The sequence below is a fragment of the Muscardinus avellanarius genome (genome assembly GCF_963383645.1).
Source record: "Muscardinus avellanarius genome assembly, chromosome: 16".
Lineage (NCBI taxonomy): Eukaryota > Metazoa > Chordata > Mammalia > Rodentia > Gliridae > Muscardinus > Muscardinus avellanarius.
The window spans coordinates 19,833,166-19,858,364 of NC_137802.1; the positions used below are offsets into that span (position 1 = coordinate 19,833,166).

The 25,199-nt window shown below is 45.8% G+C and overlaps 1 protein-coding gene across 2 annotated transcripts in view; it reads left to right on the plus strand.

Moving 5' to 3' along the window:
* Positions 1-25,199, plus strand: part of ANKFY1 (ankyrin repeat and FYVE domain containing 1) — a gene marked incomplete at its 3' end in the record, with an annotated part of 82,467 nt that overhangs the window by 51,805 nt on the left and 5,463 nt on the right. Inside the window, exons 11-21 of one of the 2 annotated variants that reach the window (XM_080713276.1) lie at positions 4,522-4,750; positions 6,701-6,799; positions 7,055-7,208; positions 8,696-8,867; positions 10,100-10,218; positions 10,856-11,012; positions 17,717-17,917; positions 20,256-20,432; positions 22,298-22,445; positions 22,882-22,972; positions 23,277-23,401. In XM_080713276.1, coding sequence (XP_080569402.1) covers positions 4,522-4,750; positions 6,701-6,799; positions 7,055-7,208; positions 8,696-8,867; positions 10,100-10,218; positions 10,856-11,012; positions 17,717-17,917; positions 20,256-20,432; positions 22,298-22,445; positions 22,882-22,972; positions 23,277-23,401 — 1,672 coding nt within the window. The remainder of the gene's footprint in view (positions 1-4,521; positions 4,751-6,700; positions 6,800-7,054; positions 7,209-8,695; positions 8,868-10,099; positions 10,219-10,855; positions 11,013-17,716; positions 17,918-20,255; positions 20,433-22,297; positions 22,446-22,881; positions 22,973-23,276; positions 23,402-25,199) is intronic. The other variant, XM_080713277.1, reaches the window with a different exon arrangement.

Sequence of the window (25,199 nt, forward strand, 5' to 3'; positions counted from 1 at the left end):
GTGTGTGTGTGTGTGTGTGTGTGTGTGTGAGAGAGAGAGAGAGAGAGAGGGAGAGAGAGAGACACGGACGGACGGACGGACGGACGGTTGAATCCAGGGGCATTCTACCTCTGAGTTACATCCCCAGCTCTGTTTTACTTTTGTTTTGAAACAGGATCTCTCTAGGTTGAAGAGAGTCTTACTACTTGCTGAGGCTGTTCTCAAACTTTCAATCCTGCTGTCTCAGCCTTCCAAATACTGGGATTATACGCATGCACCATTATACTTGTCAGAACAACAGATATTTTAAGAGAGAAAGACCACATTTATGTAACTTTATGCTATATTGTTATAGTTGTTTTATTTTATTACTAGTTATTGTTAATCCCCTTCTGTGACTAATTTAGATATATAAACTTTATCATAAGTACATATGTGTAGAAAAAAACATAGTATATATGGCTTCAGGCATCATCTGGGAGAGGTCTTAGAACATATCCCCTGTGGATAAGAGCAGCTACTCCGCAGGATTTGGTTAAAAATATTACTTTGAGCCAGGTGGGGTTAGACACTTTTAATCCCATTACTTGAAAGGGTGAGACAGGAGGACCACAGGTTCAAGGATAGCCTCAGCCATTAGTGAGATTCACCAACCCGGTGAGATCCTGTTTCAAAATAAAATAGGGATAGGGATGTAGCTCATAGGTAGAAATCCCCCTGAGTTCCATAATTAATAAATAAATACATACATTCATACATACATACATACATACATACATACATACAAATACTGCTTTGAGCCAGGCGTGGTGACATATGTTTGTAATCCCAGTACTTGGGAGGCTGAGACACAAGGATAATAGGTTCATATCCAGCCTCAGCTACTTAGTGTGGGCCACCACAATTTAGTGAAACCCTGTTTCAAAATAAAGAATACAGAATTGGAGCTGGCTGGGGGTGTACCTCAGAGGTAGAATTGCCCTGAGTTCAGTTCCCAGTACTGCGGGGGAAAAAAACTGCTTTGGAGGTTAGACATTACTGGGTTTACCAGGTTTTCCATTTTCTCTCATAGGGTTTTTTTTTTTCTTTTTTTTTTTTTCCCGGTACTGGTCATAGAACCCAGGGGCATTTTACCTCTGAGCTAAAAGCTCTAGCTCCATATTTTATTCTTTATTTTTGAAACAGGGTCTTACTAAGTTATGGAGGGCCTCACTAAGTAGCTGAGGCTGTCCACAAACCACGATTCTCCTGTCTTAGCCTCAATAATGCTGGAATTACAAGTGTGTGCCACCACACCCTGCGTTCTTGTTATAGTCTTAGGCAAGTTTCTTAACCTTTCTGAGCTTTTGTTTTCTCTTCTATAAAATGGAGTTAATCTTGATGTCATAGGTAAGGGGTAAGATCAAAGCAAAGTATATATTTAAGTGTATATTAACATAGTGTCTGGGACATTAGGTATTAAAATCTAGTTTTTCTTTTCTTTTTTTTTTTTTTTTTCTCAATTCTGGGGATGGAACCCCAGGGGCATTCTACCTCCAAGCTACACCCCCAGCCCTACTTTTTTATTCTTTATTTTGAAACAGGGTCTCACCAAGTTGCAAAGGGCCTCACTAAGTAGTTGAGGCTGTCCGTGAACTGTGATCCTCCTGTCTCAGCCTCCTGAATCCTGGGATTACAAGTGTGGGCCACCTCGCCTGGATATTAAGTTATTTTTACTTTGTTATTTTCAGATTCAGTAGGGGATGTGCTTATCTTTAAGATCATATATATTTTACATCAAATTTGTGCTAGGAGCTTTAAGGATATTATCTCTTAAAGTTCTCACAATGGATTAGAAACAGCATGTAATGTTAGGGATTAAAGAGAAAGAGATGTTTTCTACTTGTATAAGTTCCTTAATCCATGAATTTAAGGCTCCAAGAGGTTGTAAGTAATGTAGCCAATATTAAGACCTGGATACAGCTGAGCATGATGCTGCATGCTTCTAATCCTAGTGCTTGCAAGGCTGAGACAGGAGGATCACAGGTTCAAGGACAGTCTCAGCAAGTAGTGAGATTCTTTCTCATCAACCTAGCAAGACCCTGTTTCCAAATAAAAAAATAAAAGTGGGGCTAGCGGTATAGCTTGGAGGTAGAAGGCTCCCAGCTTCAATCCCCAGTGCAATATACACAAAAAGAAACTCGATACTAGGATGTTTAGTTGCATACTGTCTTGCACTGGGGCAAAAGATAAGCTTGGCAAATCTGCGAAATATCAGAGTATCTGGGGAGCACAGGGGAGAGGTAGTGCTCTCCTTTTCTCTATGAATCTCATCTCTACACAAATGGCCTGTACTTGAGCTGGAGTGGAGTACTTGTACTCCTTGAAGTCCCCTTCCACCGCTGGGTAGAACCCTAAACCTCATGCATTCTAGGCCCCCACTCTACAAGTGAGCTGCACCCTAGTTTCTCTGTTTTGGGCCCTGCCTCTCATCCTCTAACTTTCTCAGTCACTTTGCTTTTACCAGCATTTGTCTATTTTTTTTTTCTATCAATTTTGCCCACTATTCATTTCTAATAATGTAGAAGCATGCTCTGTTTCCTAACTTAAAAAAATCCTATCAGGACACTGTATTGTCTATCAGCTCTCAGTCCTTCTCTCTGCCCTTCATAGAAAAACTGCGTGAAACCTGAGATGCAGAGGTGTAGGAGAGACCTGATGTCAAACAAGTCAGAGCCACTGTGGAGAAAGTGTTGGAATTCTGGCTTAAGACATTTGGGCTTTATCATATGGGAGGAGATACACAGAAGGGTTTGGGGCAGAAGAACAATATGATCATTTTAGAGTTGTGAGAGCTGCCTGGGATAGGTAGCATGGTGGCTGTTCCGTTGAGTCTAGGCTGGAGCTAGGTGGGAATCATCTAGACAAACATTGTGAGCTGTCCTGACCTTACACTGGATTTAGATCTAAAGCAGGAGATTACGGAGGACATGAATTGCATAATTGCAGTCAGTGGCCATGACTGCTTCTGATTTCCAGGAGCAGTGGCAAAAGATGTATTAAAGCTGTTTTGGAGCTGGGCATGATGCTGCAACCCCAGTATTCAGGGGGTTGAGACAGGGAGATCCATGTCCTAGGACAGCATCATCTGTGTAGCAAGACGTTCAGCATCTTACCGAGCCAATTTTCAAACAATAAAGGGCTGGGGTTGTAACTCAGAGGCAGAATGCACCTGGGTTCAATCCCCAGTAACACACACACACACACACACACACACACACACACACACACACACACACACACACACCCCTATCTTGGTGCATCCACAAAAAGGAAGAGAAAGCTGACTAAGAGGAGAAACTGTGTGGAGGGAGTAAATTCCATTTTGATGTTGAATTCTAAATATTTAGTCAGGGACAATTAGCTGGCAGTGGGAAAACTGGGTGCAAAAAACAAGGCTGGCGGTGGCGCATGCCTCTAATCCCAGTACCTGAGAGGCTGAGAAGAGGTTTGCAGCCAGCCTCAGACCTTAATGAGGCCCTGTTTCAAAAGAAAAAAACAAAATAGGGCTGGGGATATAGCACAGAGGTAGAATGCCCTTGGGTTTCAGCACCAGTATTTCTCTCTCTCATGCACGCACGCATGCAGGCTGGAGACCTGGTATATGCTGGTGGAAGCTGAGGAAGTAGAAAAGCACACTCAGGCCAGGTATAGTCTCCGTGCTTGTAATCCCAGCACTCAGGAGGATCACAGGTGTGCAGCCACCCTCAGCTTTTAGTGAGGCCCTGTTTTAAAGAATAAAAATAGGGTTGGGGGTATAGCTCAGAGGTAAAATGCCTTGGGTTCAATCCTCATTACTGCAAAAAAAAAAAAAAAAAAAAAAAAAAAAGGAAGAAAAGCCAGTGAGAATGTGCAGAAGGAGGGCTGGGCAGAGGTAGACTTGGGAGGGCTCTCACCACAACTCAGTTCTGTGGGTAGGATGTGGGATAGGAAGGTGCCTGTGGGCTCAGTAGTAAAAGTACTTAATCCTTATTGTCCACAGTGGCAAGTCCCACAGATAAAGTGTGACGCTGGAAAATGGAGAGACAACAATAAATGAACAATAGTTAGAAATATGGATATTACAAAAGCTCAATTAGAAGAGTTAAAAGTAGTGGGAAAGTGCCGGGTGTGGCGCTTGTAATCCCCTCGCTTGGGAGGCAGAGACAGGAGGATGGCGCAGACCCTGTTTCCAAAATAAAAATACACAATAGTCTGGGAATGTAGCCTGGAGAAGGGTTTCCAGGAACCCCAGTACCACCCCCCCCCCCAAAAAAAAAAAAAACAGTAGTGGGAAAGGAGAATCTTTAAGGAAAAAGGGTATGATCTATTATTTTTCACAAAACAATATTGAGTTCTTGTAGAGAATCAAAGTGTCAGACATGGTAACAGGATGATGCAGTGCTGACTGGCATGAGTGAAATCACAACTGGTGACAGGGCGACGCAGGGCTGAGCCTGGCACTGTGCTGTCTGCCTTCCTGGCCTTTAGGTGCTTAGGTTTGGGCCGTTTGTTTCCATTCAGGGAGAAACCCCATTGCATACAGCTTGTCGGCATGGCCTGGCCAACCTCACAGCAGAGCTCCTGCAGCAAGGTGCCAATCCCAATCTGCAGACAGAGGAGGCTCTGCCTTTGCCAAAGGAGGCTGCGTCCCTGACCAGTTACATGGACGGTGTTTATCTGCAGACACCACTACACATGGCAATTGCCTATAATCATCCAGATGTGGTGTCTGTCATCCTGGAGCAGAAAGGTAGGTGATTGGGAATTCTGCCCAATAATTTGACTTGTGAACAATAGTTCAGGTAGTTCATTACAGAGTTGACAGTTCTTGTATTGGTAAGTCTCTTACCAAAAGCATCCTTTTAGTTTAAATAAGGTAAGTCTATAGTCTGGCTCTTGACTACAGTGTTTCCCAGTGTGTGCTTTCAGGATGGTGCTTGCCTGTTTCACCACCTCTGCTCAGGCAGGTCCTCCATGAGCCAGTCAGTTCTCATCTGTCTTGGAGCCTCCTTGGAATTGACTTATGAGAGGGGAGCTGGGAAAAAGCCCTGCTCTGGAGACGTGCTTCTCTCAGCCAGAGGTTGTCTCTTTTCTGTCCTATTACCTCAATCCCCCCCCCCTTTTTTTTTTCTGGTGTGGGTGTGGGGATGGAACCTAGGGGCATTTGACCTCCGATCTACATCCCCTGCCCTGTATTTTATTCTTTATCTTGAAACGGTCTCACTAAGTTGCAGAAGGCCTCACTACGTAGCTGAGGCTGTCCTCGAACCATGATCCTCCTATCTTAGCCTCCCAAATGCTGGGATTACAAGCGTGCGCCACCACGCCTGGCCTATTCTTGCCTCAATTCTAAGAAGTCCAGTACTTTTTAGCATTGTGCTTCTGGAGGGATGTAAGGTTTTAGGTAAAATGTGCCTGTTTTTTCTTGGTCCTTATAGGAACATAAAGATTATATGAATTTTTAGGAAAACATTGGCTGGACATTGTTTTAATCCCATTTTTATTAATCATATAGTATGTTTGCATAGTGGAGTCAGTTTCTTTATATAAGGATCAGTGTTTTTTGTTTTGTTGTGTTTTTGCAGTACTGCGGATTGAACCCAGGACAATTCTGCCTTCAAGCTGTACCCCTAGCTTTATTTTTTATTCTTATTTTGAAACAGTCTCACTAAGTTTCGGGGTGCCTCAAATGGCTGAGGCTGGCCCTGAACCTGCAGTTCTCCTGCTTCCGCCTCCCAAGTACTGGGATTAAGAAATGTGTGAGCCACCATGCGGTCAGGAGTCAGTGTTTCAAGATATTTTTGAAATTATCCGTTATATACTTTGTTACCCATGAGAAGATATATCTGTTCTTTTTGAGTCAGTGTTCATATTATAGCCAGTTAGTTTGTAACTGAATTCTTGTTCTTTTGAATGCTGTGTGTGTGTGTGTGTGTGTGTGTGTGTGTGTGTGTGTGTGTGTGTTAGTTAATGGGGCTTGAACTCAAGGGCATTATACCTCTGAGCCTCACCCCCAAACCTTTTTTTTTTCCCCAGTGTTAGGGATGGAACCCAGGGGCATTCTACCTCCCAGCTATACCCCGACCCTATTTTTTTTCCTTCCTTCCTTCCTTCCTTCCTTCCTTCCTTCCTTCCTTCCTTCCTTCCTTCCTTCCCTCTATTTATTTATTTTGTGTGTGTGTGTTGGGGGGTACTGAGGATGGAACCCAGGGGCATTCTACCTCTGAGCTATACCCCTAGTCCTATTTTTTTTCTTTAGCTTGAAACAGGGTCTCACTAAGTTGCTGAGGCTGGCCACAAACCACAATCCTCCTGTCTCAGCCTCCCAAGTGCTGGGATTACAAGTGTGTGCCACCACACCTGACTTTATTCTTTAAACAGGGTCTCACTGAGTTGCAAAGGACCTAAGTAGCTGAGGCTGGCCATGAACCATGGTCTTCTGTCTCAGCCTCCCGAATGCTGGGATTACAAGCGTGCACCACCATGCCCAACCTTAAATTTTTGTTTGAAGACAGGGTCTGAGGTTGCTGAGAGTCTCACTATTTGCTGAGGATGTCTTCAAACCCACAGTCCTCCTGTCTTAGCCTCCCAAGTCCTGGGATTACAAGTGTGCACTATCATGCCCAGCTCTTTTGAATGCTTTAAATGTGATCTATGGGATGGTGATATCATGTATTCTTTTCCTTTTGAAAAATTGCAGCTAATGCTCTTCATGCTACCAACAACTTACAAATTATCCCGGACTTTAGCCTCAAGGATTCCCGAGATCAGACTGTGCTGGGCCTTGCATTATGGACTGGTAAGGCGGTGCTAGAGGCTATTGACATCTGCAGACAGATAGACATCAGCACAGTAGTTGGGTGGATAAGAGAGGGGGGCAGGGAGGAAAGTGAGGCTAATTATTTGTCCATAAACTAACCTTTCTGTTTATTAAACTGGTAATATCCAGGGGAAACTGCTGGCTTTGAGAAGTCGAGAGGATGTTCATTGTAGTAAGATGCTGCGGAAGTGGGAACACTTAAACCTGTATTAACAGGGCTTGCTTATTCTCTAGGCATGCATACGATCGCAGCCCAGCTGCTGGGCTCTGGGGCTTCCATCAATGACACCATGTCAAACGGGCAGACCTTGCTGCACATGGCCATACAGCGGCAGGATAGCAAGAGTGCACTCTTCCTCCTGGAGCATCAGGCGGATATAAACGTCAGGTAGGATGAGATAGTGCTCTTCACTGTACTATCAGATCACACTTACCTGCTCAGATGGCTCAAAAGCATAGCCGTGGCCATAGGGATAATTTTTATTTCTTACTAAATAACAGAAGGGAACAACAGCTCTACCAAAGTACAAATGCAAACTGAATGTAATAAGCCTATATAAATAATGTCATCAGACTATTGTAAGTGGAATATTATCTACTGATGGTGAAGGGAAATTGAACTTTGCTCTTGGCAGAACCTTTTAGGACCAGTGCACAGTTTTGCACAGATCTCATAAAGTACAACCCAAAGTCAATTCTTCTTTTGTTTGTTTGTTTTGTGGTTCTGGAGATTGAATCCAGGGGTATTCTGTCTCCCAGCTACATCTCCAGCCCTTTTATTACTTTTTATTTTGAAACAGAGTTCCATTGGGTTGCTGAAAGTCTCATTGAGTTACTAATTCTGGTCTCAAACCTTCAATCCTCCTGTCTCAGCCTCCGAAGTACTAGGTTTATAGGCCTGTGACACCATGCCTGGCTCCTTAATTTTTAAATAGGAATTTCAGTTATAAAGATTATCCCAACAATTAAACTACAAACAAGGCTTAGTGGAAGGAAAGCCAGTAAGATTTTTATTGACTGTATTTGAGTGTGTGTGTGTGTGTGTGTGTGTGTGTGTGTGTGTGTGTGTGTTTGCTACAGCAGATGGAACCCAGGGACATTCTACCTCTGAGCTATACCCCCAGCCTTATTTTTTATCCTTTATTTTGAAACAGGGTCTCACTGGGTTGCAAAGGACCTCACTAAGTAGCTGAGGCTGTGTGCGAACCGCGATCCTCCTGTGTCAGCCTCCGAAATGCTGGGATTACAAGTGTGCGCCACCACACCTGGCTTCCCCAGCCCTATTTTTTATTCTTTATTTGGAAATAGGGCCTCACTAAGTAGCTGAGGCTGGCTGAGAACCTGTAATACTTCTGTCTCAGCTTCTCAAGTACTGGGATTACAAGGGTGTGCCACCATGCCTTGTGTGATTGTATCTTCAAAGACGTGTGTGTGTGTGTGTGTGTGTGTGTGTGTGTGTGTGTGTGTGTATGTCTGTCTGTCTGCCAGCAAGGCATTTATCTTTAATGTCAAGTGACCTTGAATGTCTGGGTCAAAGAAGTATTTTTTCAGGTGGGTGGTTATGGTTACATTTTTGTTGTGGACATTTTAATAAGATGCTTCTGTTGACTAGAAATAAATTACAGCTACCCTCCTTTAAGATAGAGCAGGTTGGTACATTGCTCAGTTACTGTCTGGGTGCAGTAGGGTAGCATGGCTGTATTTTCTAAACAGAGTTTAATTCTGAACTCTGACAGGTTTAATTCCCTCAGGAAATTGTGACTGTGAACAAAGTGTATTTAATGGATACTATGGGGTCTGGACTCTGGAATGCTGTCTCCTTTATCCTTTGGCTCCAGCTACAGATATTGGTTTTGACTTTGGTGTTTGTCCTAGCAGGACTCAGGATGGGGAGACAGCCCTTCAGCTGGCCATCAGGAATCAGCTTCCACTTGTAGTTGACGCTATATGTACCCGAGGAGCTGACATGTCTGTTTCAGATGAAAAAGGCGACCCCCCGCTCTGGCTTGCCTTGGCACATAACCTGGAAGACATCGCATCCACTCTGGTGAGACAAACATGACATTAGCTTACCATGGGAGACTTTGTGTCAGAGGTGGGTTCGGTGCCTGCATAGCAATCACAGGACCAAGCAGTCTGCCACCTACCAAATTGGGCAAAAGGCAAGCAGTTGAAACATGTCCTTGGCCAATACTTTTGTTTTTAGTCTGTGTTTACCAAGAAGACCATCAACAAGCTAGAGTGGAGGCTTTTCCTGAAGAGTCTTCTGGGGGGTTAATTTGAGGTGGGCTCCCCTCACCATCACCATAGCAGTAAATCCCTAAATCTCAGGTTTGTCTCCTTTGTTTACAAGACAGGCCACAGTAGTGGAGGTGAACTTTGGAATTTCTCATTTAGTTCTCTGAAGGGCCTGCAGTGCAGCATTGGGGCATTTTGCACCTGGGTGGCTTTTGTGTCATTGAGATTACCTGTATATATTGCTGGGGGTTTATGAATACATGTATAAACAGGGACCTTTGTTTTCTTTCCCTTCTTTGATACAGCTCTAGAGGCACTAATTGAATATTAATATTTCCCAAACTCATCCTACAAGTCCTAGTAGAAGAACTTGCACGGGCACACACACACAGAGGAAAGTGTGTGTGTGTGTGTGTGTGTGTGTGTGTGTGTGTGTGTGTGTGTGTGTGTGTTTCTCTCCTGGGGATTGAACCTGGGACATTCTAACTCTGAGCTACATTTCCAGACATTTTTATTCTTTATTTTTTATCTTTTGGTTTTGAAACAGGATCTTGCTAGGTTGCTGAGATTGGTTTGGAACCTCCAATCCTCCTGTCTCAGCCTTTTAAGTACTGGGATTACAGGTGTGCACCGCCATCCTAGCTACAGAGCTCTATTGAGAAACTAATAAATGAATTTACACAGTAACTCTCCCCCCAAGGGAAAAAAAAACAGCTAATGAATGATGCAAATTGAAGTAATTATCAACCATCTCCCCTTTTTTGTGTGTTTGGTACGGAGGATTGAACTTGGGCATTCTGCCTCTGAGCTATGCCATCAACCTGATTTTATTTTTTAATTTGAAACAGGATCTCACTAAGTTGCAGAGGGCCTCACAAGCTTGCTGAGGATGGCCGCAAACCTGTGATCCTCCTGTCTCAAGCCTCCCAAGTACTAGGATTACAAGTGTGAGTCACCTTGCCCACCTTAGAGCTCAGATTTGATAATAAAGTTTCCAACTTTGCTTGACAATGTTTGTGTGAAACCTGTGTTTTTCTGTAGGTCAGACATGGCTGTGATGCTACGTGCTGGGGCCCAGGACCTGGTGGGTGCCTTCAAACACTCCTGCACAGAGCCATTGATGAAAACAATGAGTCCACCACCTGCTTTCTTATTCGTAGGTCTGTGGAGCCCAAGTATCTCTTGAAATATTCTTATGCAGCTTATTGTAAACTGACTCTTCTGTTAACCCACCTCCAGTCTTGACATGCCTGTAACTGGTTTGACTTTCATAGTTAAGACTCTCAGACTCACTGTTTTATTCTGTCAAGTTAGCCAAGGGCCTGACTAACTCGTGAGGGGAGGGCCTCATATGCCTGAGTCAAAGACTAGTAGTTAAGCCAGATTCCTGTTATGGGACCTGCATGGGCTCCTGTAGTCATCACACCACTTCCTACTGTAAAGCCAGGAATCCGTGCAAAGAAGACCATGTCGACCTGTATGACACCACCAAGAGCATGAGCCCTAACAGGTGGGAGGCATGGTTATTTAGGAAACCTTCAAGGCAATATTTCTCAAGCTTTGAATATGTTTCAGCTATGCTAATCTTCTGGGGAACATGCAATAATTCTGATACTCAGGCTTCTCTAAGACTAATTGCAAAATACTCTATGGCAGTGGAACCTACACCCCAGTCTTTGAGGCCATGGGTTGAGGATTGCTGACTTTGTGCTAGACTGGATGAGGCTGTTGCTCTCCACTCATCGGCATACCTGTAGATAAAGCATGGCCTTCCTTCTCTTTCTTCATTCCTTTCAGTGGTTGTGATGTGAATAGTCCCAGACAACCAGGTGCTGATGGAGAAGGAGAAGAAGAGGCCAGAGATGGGCAGACACCCCTGCATCTGGCAGCCTCATGGGGACTGGAAGAGACAGTGCAGTGTCTTTTGGAGTTTGGTGCCAATGTAAATGCACAGGTATGCACTTCTCATTGCCAAGGAGGTACATGGTCAGTGCACAGTTAGGGAAATCCTTTATGGCAGGGGACCTTGCAGAGCTCTCATGTACTGTGGATAGGGCTTTGTTCCTGTTGCCGGTGTCCTAGGCCAGAGGCCTGACTTGGGAGTTTCCAACAACCCTGGTCTGGTCACTTGCTCCAAAAACCAAACAGAAAAGGTAAGGGCAAAAAGCAGGAAAAGAGCTTTATAGCCTTATTAGGAAAGACTGGGATCCAGCATCTCATCTGGATCCAGGGTGTTGACAAGAGCTTTAGGTTTAAGTAGAGGAAGAATTGGGGGAGGGGCAAGAGGTATGCATAATTAAGCAGACTTGGTCAAATTGTGGTTTGGATGATTCTTGACTCAGTGGTAGCTCTGGAGACATTCTTATCACCTGAGGGGGCAGTTTCTCCTTATCACTTCGTAGGGAGCAGTTTCCACTTGTTGCTCAGGAAGTACATTAGCAGACCTCTGGTCCTGGAGGGTCCTGCTTAGTCCTCTGAGGGGATTGAGCCTGATGTTCCTGGAAGGTGCAGGACACCTGAAAATGGTTAGGTGTCTCTCCAGGGGCTGAAACAGGACTGCTGCAAATTTGCCTCGTTTTTTTGTTTTTGTTTTTTTTTGGTGGTACTGGGGTTCCTGGAAACCTTCTACCTCCGGGCTACACTCCCAGACCTATTTTTACATTTTTTTTATTTGGAAACAGGGTCTCCTAAGCCAGCCCGCGCGGCTGGCTTCGAACCTGCGCGATCCTCCTGTCTCTGCCTCCCAAGCGCGGGGATTACAAGCGTGCGCCACCACGCCTGGCTTGCCTCGTTTTGAAGGGGGAAAAACGAGGTTAGGTAAATACAGCACTAATAAACGTTTTATTACTAGGTTATTCATTAATTTATTTTTAAATATATTTTTATTGGTGCATTGTAGTCAAACATCTCAATGGAATACAAGACTTGTAAAGCTATACACGCACACATCACCCAATTAGCCTTTATCCAGTCCCCATCCCATTCCCTCCCCCTCCCTCGATCCCATGCTTGATTTAGTGATTGACTTTGATATATTTGTTTAAGTACATCATGTGCTTTAAAGAGATTCCATCTTTCCACCTACCCCCTCTGATAGGTCACCTTAATTGCTCCTCCATGGATCCCTTTCTTCAACTAGATTTCCACCTATTATCCATTTCTTCCTAGCTTTTTTCATATTAGCGAAAGCATCTGAATTTTTATTTTCTGTGATACTTCCCTGTGGATGCCTCATTGCAGCCTCCGATCCCACTCTCGAAAGGCCCCGGGACTGGCCTCACCACACAACAGGCTCTGATCCCAGCCTCCCAGGCCCCGTCACCGGCCTTACCGCACTGCAGGTTCCAAACCGACCTCACTGGCCCAAAACCGGCTTCACCTCATGGCAGGCTTTAATCCTGGCCTAGCAGGCCTTCACACCAGCCTCGCCACCCAGCATTCTCCTATCCTGGCCTTGGAGGCCCCGGCAACGGCCTTGCCACACTGCAGGCTCCAGACCCAGCCTTGTTGGCCCCAGAACTGGCCTTGCTGCCAGACAAGCTCCAATCCCAGCCTGGCAGGCCCCCTGGCACCGGCCTCGCCACAAAAGCAGGCTCTGACCCCAGCCTCGCTGTCACCTGTACTGGCCTCGACTCACGGTGGGCTCTGATCCTGGCCTCTAAGGCCCCAACAACGGCCTTGTCCCATGGCAGGCTCCAATCCTGGCCTCGCTGGCCCCAGCACCGGCCTAGCCACATGGCAGGCTCCAATCCCAGCCTTGCAGGTCCCAGCACCGGCCTCAACACCTGGCAGGCTCCGATCCCGGCCTCGCTGGCCCCAGCACCAGCCTCGCTGCATGGCTGACTCTGGTCCTGGCCTCGCTTGCCTTGGCACTGACCTCACTGCCCTGCAGGCTCTGATCCTGGCCTCGAAGGCCCCAACACAGGCCTCGCCGCACGTCAGGCTCCGATCCCAGCCTTGCTGGCCCCAGCACCCACCTTACCTCCTGGCAGGCTTCAATCCTGGCCTTGCAAGCCCTGGCACTGGCCTTGCCACCGGCAGGCTCCGATCCTAGCCTTGGAGGCCCCAGCACTGGCCTTGCCTTACGGCAGGCTCCAATCCCATCCATGCTGGCCCCGGTACCAGCCTTGCCTCGCCTCATGGCAGGCTCTGATCCTGGCGTCGGTGGCCCCAGCACTGGCCTTGCCGCATGGCAGGCTCTGATCCTGGCCTCACTGGCCCCATACAAAATTTATTTATTTTGTATGTGTAGTACTGAGGATTGTACCCAGGGGCATACTACATAAGAAATATACCCCAAGCCCTAATTTTTGTTTGTTTGTTTTGTGATACTGGGAGTTGAACCCAGGGGCATCCTAGCCCTGCACCACACCCCTTACCCTATTTTTAAATTTTTTTTATTTTAGGATACTGGAGATGGAACCCAGAGCATTCTACCTCCAAGCTAAACCTTTTTTTTTTTTTTTTCCAGTACTGGGGATGGAACCCAGGGACATTCTACCTCAGAACTATACCCACAGCACTATTTTTTATTCTTTATTTTGAAACAGTCTCTGGAGCTAGGCATGGTGGGGTATGCTTGTAATCCCAGCATTTGGGAGGCTGAGAACAGAGGATCGCAGTTCACGGACAGCCTCAGCTACTTAGGCCTTCCCCAACTTAGTGAGGCCCTGTTTTAGAATAAAAAAATAGGGCAGGACATGTGGCTCAGAGGTTGAATGCCCCTGCATTCCACCCCCAGACCCTCCAACAATAACAACAAAACAAAACAAAAACAGATCTCACGAAATTGCTGAAGGCCTCACTAGGTAGCTAAGGCTGCCCACACACTGTGGTCCTCCCTTTTCAGCCCCCCAAATGCTGGGATTACAAGCGTACACCATCACACCTGGCTTATTTTATTTTTTGTGATGTTGGGGATTGAGCCCAGAGACATTTTACCACCGGCCTACATCTGCAGCCTTATTTTTTATTCTTTTTTATTTGAAACAGGGTTTCACTAAGTTGTAGAGGGCCTTACTAAGTATTTGAGGCTGACTGAGAACCCTGATCCTCCTGTCTCAGCTTCCCAAGTACCAGGATTACAAGTGTGTACCACCACGACAGGCTTTTTATTTTTATTTGAAACAGGGTCTCTTTAGGTTGATGAGAATTTCACTACTTGCTCAGGTTCTCCTTGAATCTAAGATCCTCTTATCTCAGTCTTCCAAGTACTCTGGGACTACAAGAATGCACCACCATCTACCATTCCTGGCTTTTTTTTTTTTTTTTTTTTTTTTACTTTATTTTTTGCTGTACTGGTGATTCAACCCAAAGGTATTCTATACCCCCAGCCTTTATTTTTATTTTTTATTTTGAAGGAGGATCTCACTAAGTTGTGCAGAGCCTAAGTAGCTGGCTGCAAACCTGTGGTGATCCTCCTGTCTCAACTTTCCAAGTACTGGGATTATAAGAGTGGGCCACCTTGCCAGGGTCTTGTTTTATATTTTAAAACAGGGTCTCAGCCAGGCATGGTGGTGCATGGTTGTAATCCAGGTACTTGGGAGGCTGATACAGGAGGATCACACGTTTGAGGACAGCCTCTACAACTTAGCCAGATCCTGTGTGAAAAATAGAAATGAGCTGAGACAGGAGGATCTCAGGTTGAAGTAAAACCTCAGCAACTTAATAAGGCCCATTGCAACATGGTGAGACTCTTGTTTCAAAATTAAAAATATTAAACATGGCTGGGTATGTAGCTCAGAGGTAAAATTGCTCCTGAGTTCAATTTTCAATAAAACACACACACACACACACACACGCACACACACTCCCCCTCCCTCTCTTCTTTCCCCCTTTTCCTCTCCTCCTCCTCCTCCTCCTCCTCCTCCTCCTCCTCCTCCTCCTCCTCCTCCTCCTCCTCCTCCTCCTCTTCTTTCTGTCTCTCCTACCTAGTGGCTATGAGCTATACTCCCAGCTCTTTTTATTTTTTGTTTGGAACAGGGTCTCACTAGGTTACTGAGGGTCTCACTAAGTTGCTGAGGCTGGCCTGGAACCTGTGATCCTCCTCTCTCAGCCTCCAATGTACTAGAATTACAGGTATGGGCATATTAGTAGGTTTTAGAGGAATACTTTCTTTTTTTTTTTTACGTTACTGAGGATGGAACCCAGGGGCATTCTACTTCTGAGCGACACACCCAGCCCTATTTTCTTATTCTTTATTTTGAAGCAGGGTCTCACTGAGTTGCAAAGGGCCTCGCTAAGTAGCTAAGGCTGGTCATGAACCCGAATCCTCCTGTCTCAGCCTCCCAAATGCTGGGATTACAAGCATGTGCCACCACACCTGGCTAGAGGAATACTTGGTAAATGATTAACATTTCTACCTGTATAGCTGAGTAGGCCACAGAGTTTAAGGTAATAAAGGAGAAGGATATGAAATGAAGGCAGAGATACCAAGCATCATCCTACCCTTGGTTACCCACTGGGCTTGGCAGGCCTGGGTAGGGCCACATTTTAGCCAAGGTTGCCTTTCCGAGTTTGTGTCACAGCGTGGCGTGTGCAAGTGGCTCCTGCGTGGCACAGCTTGTCTCGTCCTTGCCTGCTTTCAGGCTTGACCATGCCTTCGTTCTTGCTGCAACATCGGTAGAGTCTTCTTGTCTGTCATTCCTTTCTCCTTGTTCTCCCTTAGAGATCTCCACTGAGCTAGCTAGTTTAGTTTCAGACCTGAGTACTGTGTTTACAATGATGGTCCATAATAGGAGGGTTTTTGTTTTTTGTTTTATTCTGTACTAGAGATTAAACCTGGAACATTCTACCTCCAAGCTTTACCCTCAGCCCTATTTTATTTTTTATTTTGAAACAAGGTCTTCTAGGCTGCTGAGGCTGTCACTGAACCTGTGATCTTCCTGTCTCAGATTCCCAAGTACTAGGATGACAGACATGAGCCACCATGCCTGGCATAAAAGGAGTTTTATGTCCTCGATGTATTTCAGTATTCTAGCCTATTCTAGTATTTTCTTTTGTGGTACTGGGGATTGAGCTATACCCCCAGCCAAATTTTATTCTTATTTTGAAACAGGGTCTTGCTAGGTAGATGAGAGTCTCACTACTTGCTGAGGCTGTCCTTGAACCTGTGATCCTCCTGTCTCAGCCTACCAAGTACTAGGATTATAAGTGTTCACTACATTGAGGTAAGTTTTCACTACCATGCCTGCCTTTTTTTTTTTTTTTTTTTTTTAAACATGGTCTCACTTAGTTGTAGAGGGCCTCTTGCTAAGTTGCTGAAGCTGGCTGAGAACCTGCAATCCTCTGGCGTAGCTTCCCAAGTACTAGCATTATAAGAATGCACCACCACGCTTGGCTACATTTTTTTTTTGTTTTGAAACAGTCTTACTAGGTTGCTGAGCTGTCCATAAACCTACCTCTTGTCTCAGCCTCCCCAAGCACTGGGATTACAGGTGTGAACCACCACATCCTCCTCCCTCAGCCCTTTTTTCCCTGAAACAGGATCTTGCTAAATAGCCGAGGCTGGCCTGGAACCTGTGATCCTCCTGTCTCAGCCTCCCAAGTATTAGGATTACAAGTGTGTGACACCAACCCAGCTTGCCTTTGAGGATTTATATCTGAGGCCTTGTCGATAGATTGGGAGCGCTATTACTTGGAACTGAAAATGAACAGATCTTCTCAAACAAATAAGTTTATGATATTTTCCCTGAGTTTTATCGTTCAACTGGAATTTAAAATTTGTGTTTTGGCTGGGTGTGGTGGCACATGCCTAAAATTTCAGTACTTGAGAGGCTGACCCAGGAGGATGAGACTTGAAACCAGCCTCAACAATTTAGTAAGGCTCTCAGCAAAATAGTGAGACCCTGTTTGAAAAACAAAAAATAAAAAGGGCTGGAGTACAGTTTTTTTTTTTTTTTTTTTTTTGGGTGGTCCTGGGGTTCCTGGAAGCCCTTCTACCTCCGGGCTACACTCCCAGACCTATTTTTACATTTTTATTTGGAAACAGGGTCTCCTAAGCCAGCGCGTGTGGCTGGCTTCGAACCTGCGCGATCCTCCTGTCTCTGCCTCCCAAGCGCGGGGATTACAAGCGTGCGCCACCACGCCCGGCCCATGGAGTACAGTTTTAAAGTAGAATTCCTCTGGGTTTAATTCCTAGTCCCACAAAAATGAGGGGGAAAAGCTGGGCTTGGTGGTGCACGCTTGTAATCCCATCATTTGGGAGGCTGAGACAGGAGGATCCAGGTTCACAGACAGCCTCAGCTACTTAGTGAAGCTCTTGAGACCCTGTTTCAAAATAAAGAATAAATTCCGGGCATGGTGGCGCATGCTTGTAATCTCTGAGCTTGGGAGGCGGAGACAGGAGGATCTCGCAGGTTCGAAGCCAGCCTCGCTGACTTTAAGAGACCCTGTTTCCAAATAAAAATATAAAAAATAGGTGTCTGGGAGTGTAGCCCGGAGGTAGAAGGGTTTCCAGGAACCCCAGTGCCACCAAAAATAAATAAATAAACAAACACAAATATAATAAAAATAAATAAAAATAAAATACAGGGCTTGGTATTTTAATGTAGCAAGTGTAGCTTGGAGGTAGATGCCCCTGGGTTCCATCCCCAGTACCGCCAAAAAAAAAAAAAAAAAGAAGAAGGAGGCAAAACCCCCTGTGCCTTGTTCCCATAGGATGCAGAAGGAAGAACACCTGTCCATGTGGCCATAAGCAACCAGCACAGTGTCATCATTCAGTTGTTGATCTCCCATCCTGACATCCACCTGAATGCACGAGACAGACAAGGGCTGACCCCGTTTGCCTGTGCCATGACGTACAAGAACAACAAGGCAGCTGAGGCCATTCTGAAACGAGAGTCGGGGGCTGCTGAGCAGGTGAGTGCCCGGCAACCCCACCCTCCTTAGCAGCACCTCTTACGTACAGACTAAACAAGGCTCTTCTATACATACACACACTACTATATAATTCATGGTTTTTTCTTTTATTTTTCGTACTGGGGAGAGAAGCCAGGGGCATTTTACTTCCGAGCTCACTTGCTAAGTTACAGAGGGCCTCCCTAAGTAGCTGAGGCTGGCTGCGAACCTGCAGTCCTTCTTTCTCAGCCTCCCAAGTACTGATATTACAAGTGTGTGCCACCACACCCAGCTCAGATATTGGCTTTGAAATTATGTTTTCCTTTCTGAAAATGTGGCCTAAAGATGTCTGTTTATTGCTGGCTGAGCTGTGACTACTCTTGGTGTGCCAACCACCTGAGGATGTGGACGGAGGTGGCAGTGGGATCTTGTTGGGCCTGCTAATAGGAATTCTGTGGCACATACAGCTGAGTTCATTCTTGCTTTTGCTGGTTTTCAACTGCCACACAGTGAATATCTTAAAAGGAATTAAATTGAACTCGAGGTGCTTGCATTGTGATGTTGGACAACTTTTTATTTTTTTTGCGGGTCTGGGGATGGAGCCCCAGGGGCATTCGGCCTCCAAGCTACACCGCCTTCCCTATTTTTTATTCTTTATTTTGAAACTGGGTCTCACTGAGTTGCAGAGGGTCTAAGTAGCTGAGGCTGTCCATGAACCGCTATCTTCCAGTCTCAGCCTCCCGAGTGTTGGAATTACAAGCGTGTGCTGCCTGCCCATCGTGGAGAACTTTTTGAGTGTTTTAGAAGCGTTGTTTCTAAGCTTAGTTGGCTCATTTGTCCTTATTCTTTGCAGTTCTTATCGTACAACAGAGTGGGTGGGAAATGACAGTAATGGCTGATCTGAGGCGGGAGCTGGGATTAATGGTAAGGTTAGTCCCATAGAAACTTGCCTTTCCAGCCAACACACAGGATCTTGCCAAGATCTATAAATAGACATTTACTTATTTATTTTTGTGGTCCTGGGAATTGAACCAAGAGGCATTCTACCTCTAAGCAACACCCCCCCCCCATTCCTTTGTTTTTGTTTGTTTGTTTGTTTTTGCAGTCCTGGGGATGGAACCCAGGGGCATTCTACCTTCAAGCTACACCCCCATCCCTATTTTTTTGTTCTGTTTTGAAACAGGGTCTCACTGGGTTGCATAGGTACCTAGTTGCACAAAGTAGCTGAGTCTGTCCGAGAACCGTGATCCTCCTGTCTAAGCCTCCCAAATGCTAGGATTACAAGTGTGCGCCATGCCCAGCGCACGGTTTTATTTCTTATTTGGAAATAGGGTCTTGCTAGGTTGATGTGAGTCTCAGTACTTCCTGAAGCTGTCCTCAAAACTACGATTTTCCTGTCTTAGCCTCCCAAGTACAGAGATTACAGGCTTGTGCCACCACACCTGGCTTACAAATAGCCATTTATTAAGATGGAATGGAGTGGTGGGACCTGAAGGAAGTGCTGTCCTAGTATGGTAAAGAGTTACTGCTTCTACATATCACATTTCTTAGCATTTTTGTAAGTGTGGCTGGATTGCCAGCTGCTAACCTCATAGTCACTCAGATAATACAGAATGTTCATGAATGGAGACAGGCATCTCACATTTCTTCCCCATTCAGTATGGTGCTGTTGTTGGCCCAGATCATTTGCAGGTGCATTGCTTATTCCACTGGCTGGTGCCGTGAACATGCATGCGAGGTGACGTAGTGTTTGTGGAGCAGATGGTGTCCCCTCACCTGCACCTGAGCTCTCAGGACGGGATAGTGTCTGCTGTCCAGAGTAGGATGAAGTCTGTGACATGCTACTGGCTGCCTCCTTAACCATGTATATTGTAGCTTAGGAAAAGGGGAATCATCCCTAAATTTCTGAAGCTTTAGTTTGGCTGTTCAAGGTTGATGCTGGCATCGCAGCTGTGGTGTTAGGACAGCAGGTGCTTGATTTAGCTAAAGCAGACAGGCTCCCGAGGCTAGTCTCCACCTTTGCCTTTGCCTGAGCCCTTCAACATTTTGGCACCTTCCTTTCCCATCCTTTGGTCTGTCTTTTTCTTGGCTTTCTGAGCCCAGTTCCTGCTGCAGAGTCAGTATAGTGACTCCCAGCCCCTTTCCCTCGGATGTGACCATGCGCACATTTTTTGGTGCACAGATGTATGGAATGAGAGTCGGGGGTGATGGTGTTTAATGTTGGGTCTTGGGATGGACTTCCTGCAAAGAGGAGAGGACTGTATCATGGCTGCCTGGTGACCAGCACCGCCTGCAGAGGCTCAGGAGGCATTCGGAAGGGAGTCTACTGATGTTTTTTGGTTCCCACTTACCGACTCAGGTGGATAACAAGGGCCGGAATTTCCTTCACGTGGCAGTTCAGAACTCTGACATTGAAAGTGTCCTGTTCTTGATCAGCGTCCAGGCTAATGTGAATTCCAGGGTGCAGGATGCTTCCAAGTTGACCCCTTTGCACCTCGCTGTCCAAGCTGGCTCAGAGATTATTGTCCGAAATCTGGTAAGTGACATAGAACCATTGTTGTATATAACCTGTCATAGAATATATGCAGAATTTCTCATCACAGGTGTTTGCCCACATGAATTTGGGGAGTTGAAACAATACACTCAGGAAAACAGGTGTGAAGAGGGGCTCAGATGGGTCATGATTGCAAAGGGGGCCTTGGATAGCTAAGGCAGGGTAGGAACAGAAGAGTTGTGGCTGGGATTTTGGCAATTTCTTTGTGACTTGAAATCCTGCTTTCTCCCCCCCTCCCTCAGGGGCATTCTACCTTTGAGGTATACTTCAGCCCAATTTAAATTTTTATTTTGAAACAGGGTCCCACTAAGTTGTGGAGGGCCTCACTAAGTAGCTGAGGCTGGCCTTGAACCTGCAGTCCTCCTGTCTCAGCCCCCCAAGTGCTAGGATTACAAGTGTGCGCCGCCATGCCTGGTAAAAGCCTGCCTTTTTAAGTACTACATTAATGCCAGGCCTGGATTCTCCCAGAAATAGGTAGCTCAGGACTTCAGAAGAGGTAAATTGGGCGTTTACTATAAACTACAGCATATTTTCTGTTAACAGCGGCAGTCTTTGAAACTTTGTCAGAAAATGGGTGATAAATGAACTTCAAATAGTAAATGAATAGACAATTTAAAGTTCCTTTCTGCCTTTGATTCTATAATAGCTTTGTACCACAGCCTTCCAGACTTTTAGAGGTCCCGTTCCCAGTAGGTCTGCGCAGGCTTCAAAGTGAAGAAAGAGCTGCCTTTTTTTTTTTTTTCCTTTTTCCCTTGCGGTACTGGGGATGAAACCCAGAGGCATTCTACCTCTGAGCAGCACCCCCAGCCCTATTTTTTATTCTTTATTTGGAAACAGGGTCTCACTGAGTTACAAAGGGCCTCACTAAGTAGTAGCTAAGGCTGTTTGTGAACTGAGATCCTCCTGTCTCAGCCTCCCAAATGTTGGGATTACAACTGTGCACCACCATGCCCAGTTTAAGAGCTGCATTTTATTTATTTATTTATTTAATTTATTTTTTTGGTGGTACTGGGGTTCCTGGAAGCCCTTCTACCTCCGGGCTACACTCCCAGACCTATTTTATATTTTTTTAATTTGGAAACAGGGTCTCTTAAGCCAGCAAGGCTGGCTCCAAACCAGCGTGATCCTCCTGTCTCTGCCTCCCAAGGGCAGGGATTACAAGCATACGCCACCACACCCAGCAAGAGCTGCCTTTAAAAAACAAACAAACAAAAAAAACTTGCTATGTCATTGACATTTTTCCTTGTCAGTCCACATGTATTTATCATCTTAATGGCTGCCTTATTTTGTTTGCTTATATTAAAATTTTAACTAAACCCTCTTTTTTGGGGGGAAGGCGGGTCTGGGGATGGAACCCAGGGTCATTCAACCTCCAAGCTACGCCCTTGCCCTATTTTTTATTATTTATTTTGAAACAGTGTCTCACTATGTTGTGGGGCCTCACTAAGTAGCTGAGGCTGACCACAAACCACGATCCTCCATTCTCAGCCTCCTGAATGCAGGGATTACAAGCATGTACCACCACACCCAGCTAACTAAACCCTCTTTGCTATGGGATTTTACTTTTTGCAAACAGTGCATAATCTACAGCCCTGTGCAGTCTTTATATACCTATCTTAGAAATAGAATTCCTATGTCCCACTGAATAGCTGTTTAACTTACCATTTGGTAGATAATTGTTGGTTTGCTTTGGTACAGGTTTTGCTGGGCTTTCCTCACCAGAACTGTATCTGAGGCGCTTGTGTTCCCGCTTTGCCAGCAAGGCAGCCTATCAGACATGCGGGCTTGCCCCGTAGGTGGGACCTTGGTTGCGGTAGAGAGGCTGCTCCAGTAATCAACTTCTATAGCTTCTTGCAGGAGCCAAAGTGAATGAATTAACCAAGCACCGCCAGACCGCCCTCCATCTTGCTGCCCAGCAGGACCTGCCTACCATCTGCTCAGTCCTCCTAGAGAATGGAGTGGACTTTGCTGCAATGGACGAGAATGGAAATAATGGTGATTCTCAGTCGTTGCTGTGTGCACAGTGCTGCATGCCTTGAGCAGTCTTTCCATTTTAGGAGTAGGACATGCTGCACCGCTGGGTCTGTTCCCCCTCAGTGAGACAGCGGTGAACAGAGGTGTGACAGGAAATGCTCAGTGTCTGTCTGCCCTGCCGCTGACTGAGACTTGGAGAGCCTCCCAGTAGGGTTGAGTAACCCTGGAGGCTTACATGGCTTCTTGAGCTCTTAAACTTCATCTTTGGAGCTGCCAAAGGCTCCTGAAGTTGCATTTAGATCATTCTCCGGGGTGGGAAGATGGGAGAGCTTGGGTCTGTGCGTGGCTGGTGGCGGCTGTGGCTGAGCGCTGTTTAGAAGGGGTTATTGGGGTAGGGAGGAGCTGAGGTTTTTCTGCACCTGTCTGGGCTTGCACAGTAAGAAGATTTACTCCCCAGCTCTTCACCTCGCTGTCATGCATAGTCGGCTCAACAACATCCGGGTTCTCCTGACAGAGTGCACAGTGGATGCCGAGGCCTTTAATCTGAGGTGAGAATATGGGGTACAGCACGTCTGGGTCACCATGTAGCCTGGCCTCCTGCTCAGAGCTGATGGCTAACTGAACCCCTCAGCCCCACACGCGCACTGCAGAACTGGCCACGGGGGCACTTGATCAGCTTTTGGCTCGCTGCTACTTTTGGTTTTATAAAAGAAAACATTTTAGGAAAATTCTTTTGATCTAGAAAGTATCCTTTAGATTTACCCAGCATCACAGAGTGCCGAAAATTCCTTGTCTTTTGTTTGTGGTAGCCACGGCAGATCATACCTAACTCTTCCATCTTGTTTTTATCAGAGGCCAGTCACCACTCCACATTCTGGGACAGTATGGCAAAGAGAATGCAGCAGCCATCTTTGATCTCTTCCTAGAGTGCATGCCTGAGTATCCTCTGGATAAACCTGATGCAGAAGGAAACACGGGTGTGTAAGGTGTTTATATGTCCTGTCTCTTTTGCTTGCCTTGCTGCCTAGAAAGACAAAAACCCAGGCCCTCAGGTCTGGTTCAGTACATTATGGCTAGATTTTCTCAATAATCTGTGACAGATCCCTGTCAGGGAGTTTGGAGGATCTGACATATGAGGTATATCTAGCGCTCAAGAGCCATGCCCATGCCCATATAGGCCTGCGCACCTGTTTTTATTGCCCTTGTCGGCCCTTTACCTGGCTAACTATAGGGCCTGGACAAGTTCCTGATTTCCAGAGATAAGATATAAACACATCCCAGGAGTTTCAGGATGAGGAAATGGGTAAACATACTTTTCTGTTGTTTATGCAGTTCTGGGGATTGAAGCCAGGGTCATTCTACCTCTGAGCAACACCCCCAGTCCTATTTTTTATTCTTCATATTGGAACAGGGTCTCACTGAGCTTTGGAGAACCTCACTAAGTACTTGAGGCTGGCCAGCAAACCTGGAATCCTCCTGTCTCAGCCACCCAAGTACTGGGATTACAAACGAGTGCCACCACAACCAGCTAAACATACTTCTAAAAAATAATGAAGGGCTGGCATAGTTGTACATGCCTGTAAACGTAGTACTTAAGAGGCTAAGACAGGAGGATTGTAGGTTTGAGGTCACACTCAGCAACTTAGTGAGACTCTGTTTCAAAATAAAAGTAAACTGGATATGGTGGTGTATGCCTGTAACCCCAGTACTTGGTACTTGGCAGGCTGAAATAGGAGGAGCATTGGCAGCTTAGCAAGGTCCTCAGCAACTTAGTAAGACCCTGTTTCAGTTTTGTGTTGTTTTTTTTTCCAGGGCTGAGGATTGAACCCAGGGCCTTGTGCCTGCCAGGCAAGCGCTTTGGCACTGAGCTAATTTCCCAACCTGAGACCCAGTGGGATGCCCATGGGTTCCATCAGGAACACAAAGTAATGATGAGGATGACAAATTTACAATATAAAAAGGGGCTGAGCCGGGCGTGGTGATGCACGCTTATAATCCCAGCATTGGGGAGGCTGAGACAGGAGGATTGTGGTTTGCGGACAGCCTCAGCTGCTTAGTGAGGCTCCTTGCAACTCAGACCCTGTTTCAAAATAAAGAATAAAAATATAGGGCTGCGGGTGTAGCTCAAAGGTAGAATGCCCCTAGGTTCTATCCCCAGTACCACAAAAATAAAAAAGAAGAAATTAAATAAAAAAGGGGGCTGGCCAGATGTAGTAGCAAGGACCTGTAATCTCAGTACTTGGGAGGTGGAGACAGGAAGATTACAGGCTTAAATTTAGGATCAGCTGTGTAGCAAGACTCGCAGCAACCTAGCAAAACCCTGTTTCAGAACAAAACGGGGGAGCCGGGCATGGTGGCAAATGCTCGTAATCCGAGTACTTGGGAGGCTGAGACAGGAGGATCGCGCAGGTTTGAAGCCAGCCTCAGATGCTTAGTGAGGCTCTCAGTAACTTAGTGGGACCCTGTTTCCAAAAAAAATACAAAATGGGTCTGGCAGTATAGCCTGGGGGTAGAAAGCCTCTGGGTTCCACCCCCAGTACCACCAAAAAATAAATAAATAAATAAAAATAAATAAATAAATAAATAAATAAATGAATGAAAGATTGAATGTTCATGGCCAGCCTCAGCTACTTAGTGAGACCCAATGGGACTTAGTGAGACCCTGTTTCAAAATAAAGAATAAAGCCGGGCATGGTGGCACATGTTTATAATCTCAGCATTTGTGAGGTGGAGACAATAGGATTGCGGTTCGCAGACAACCTCAGCTACTCAGTG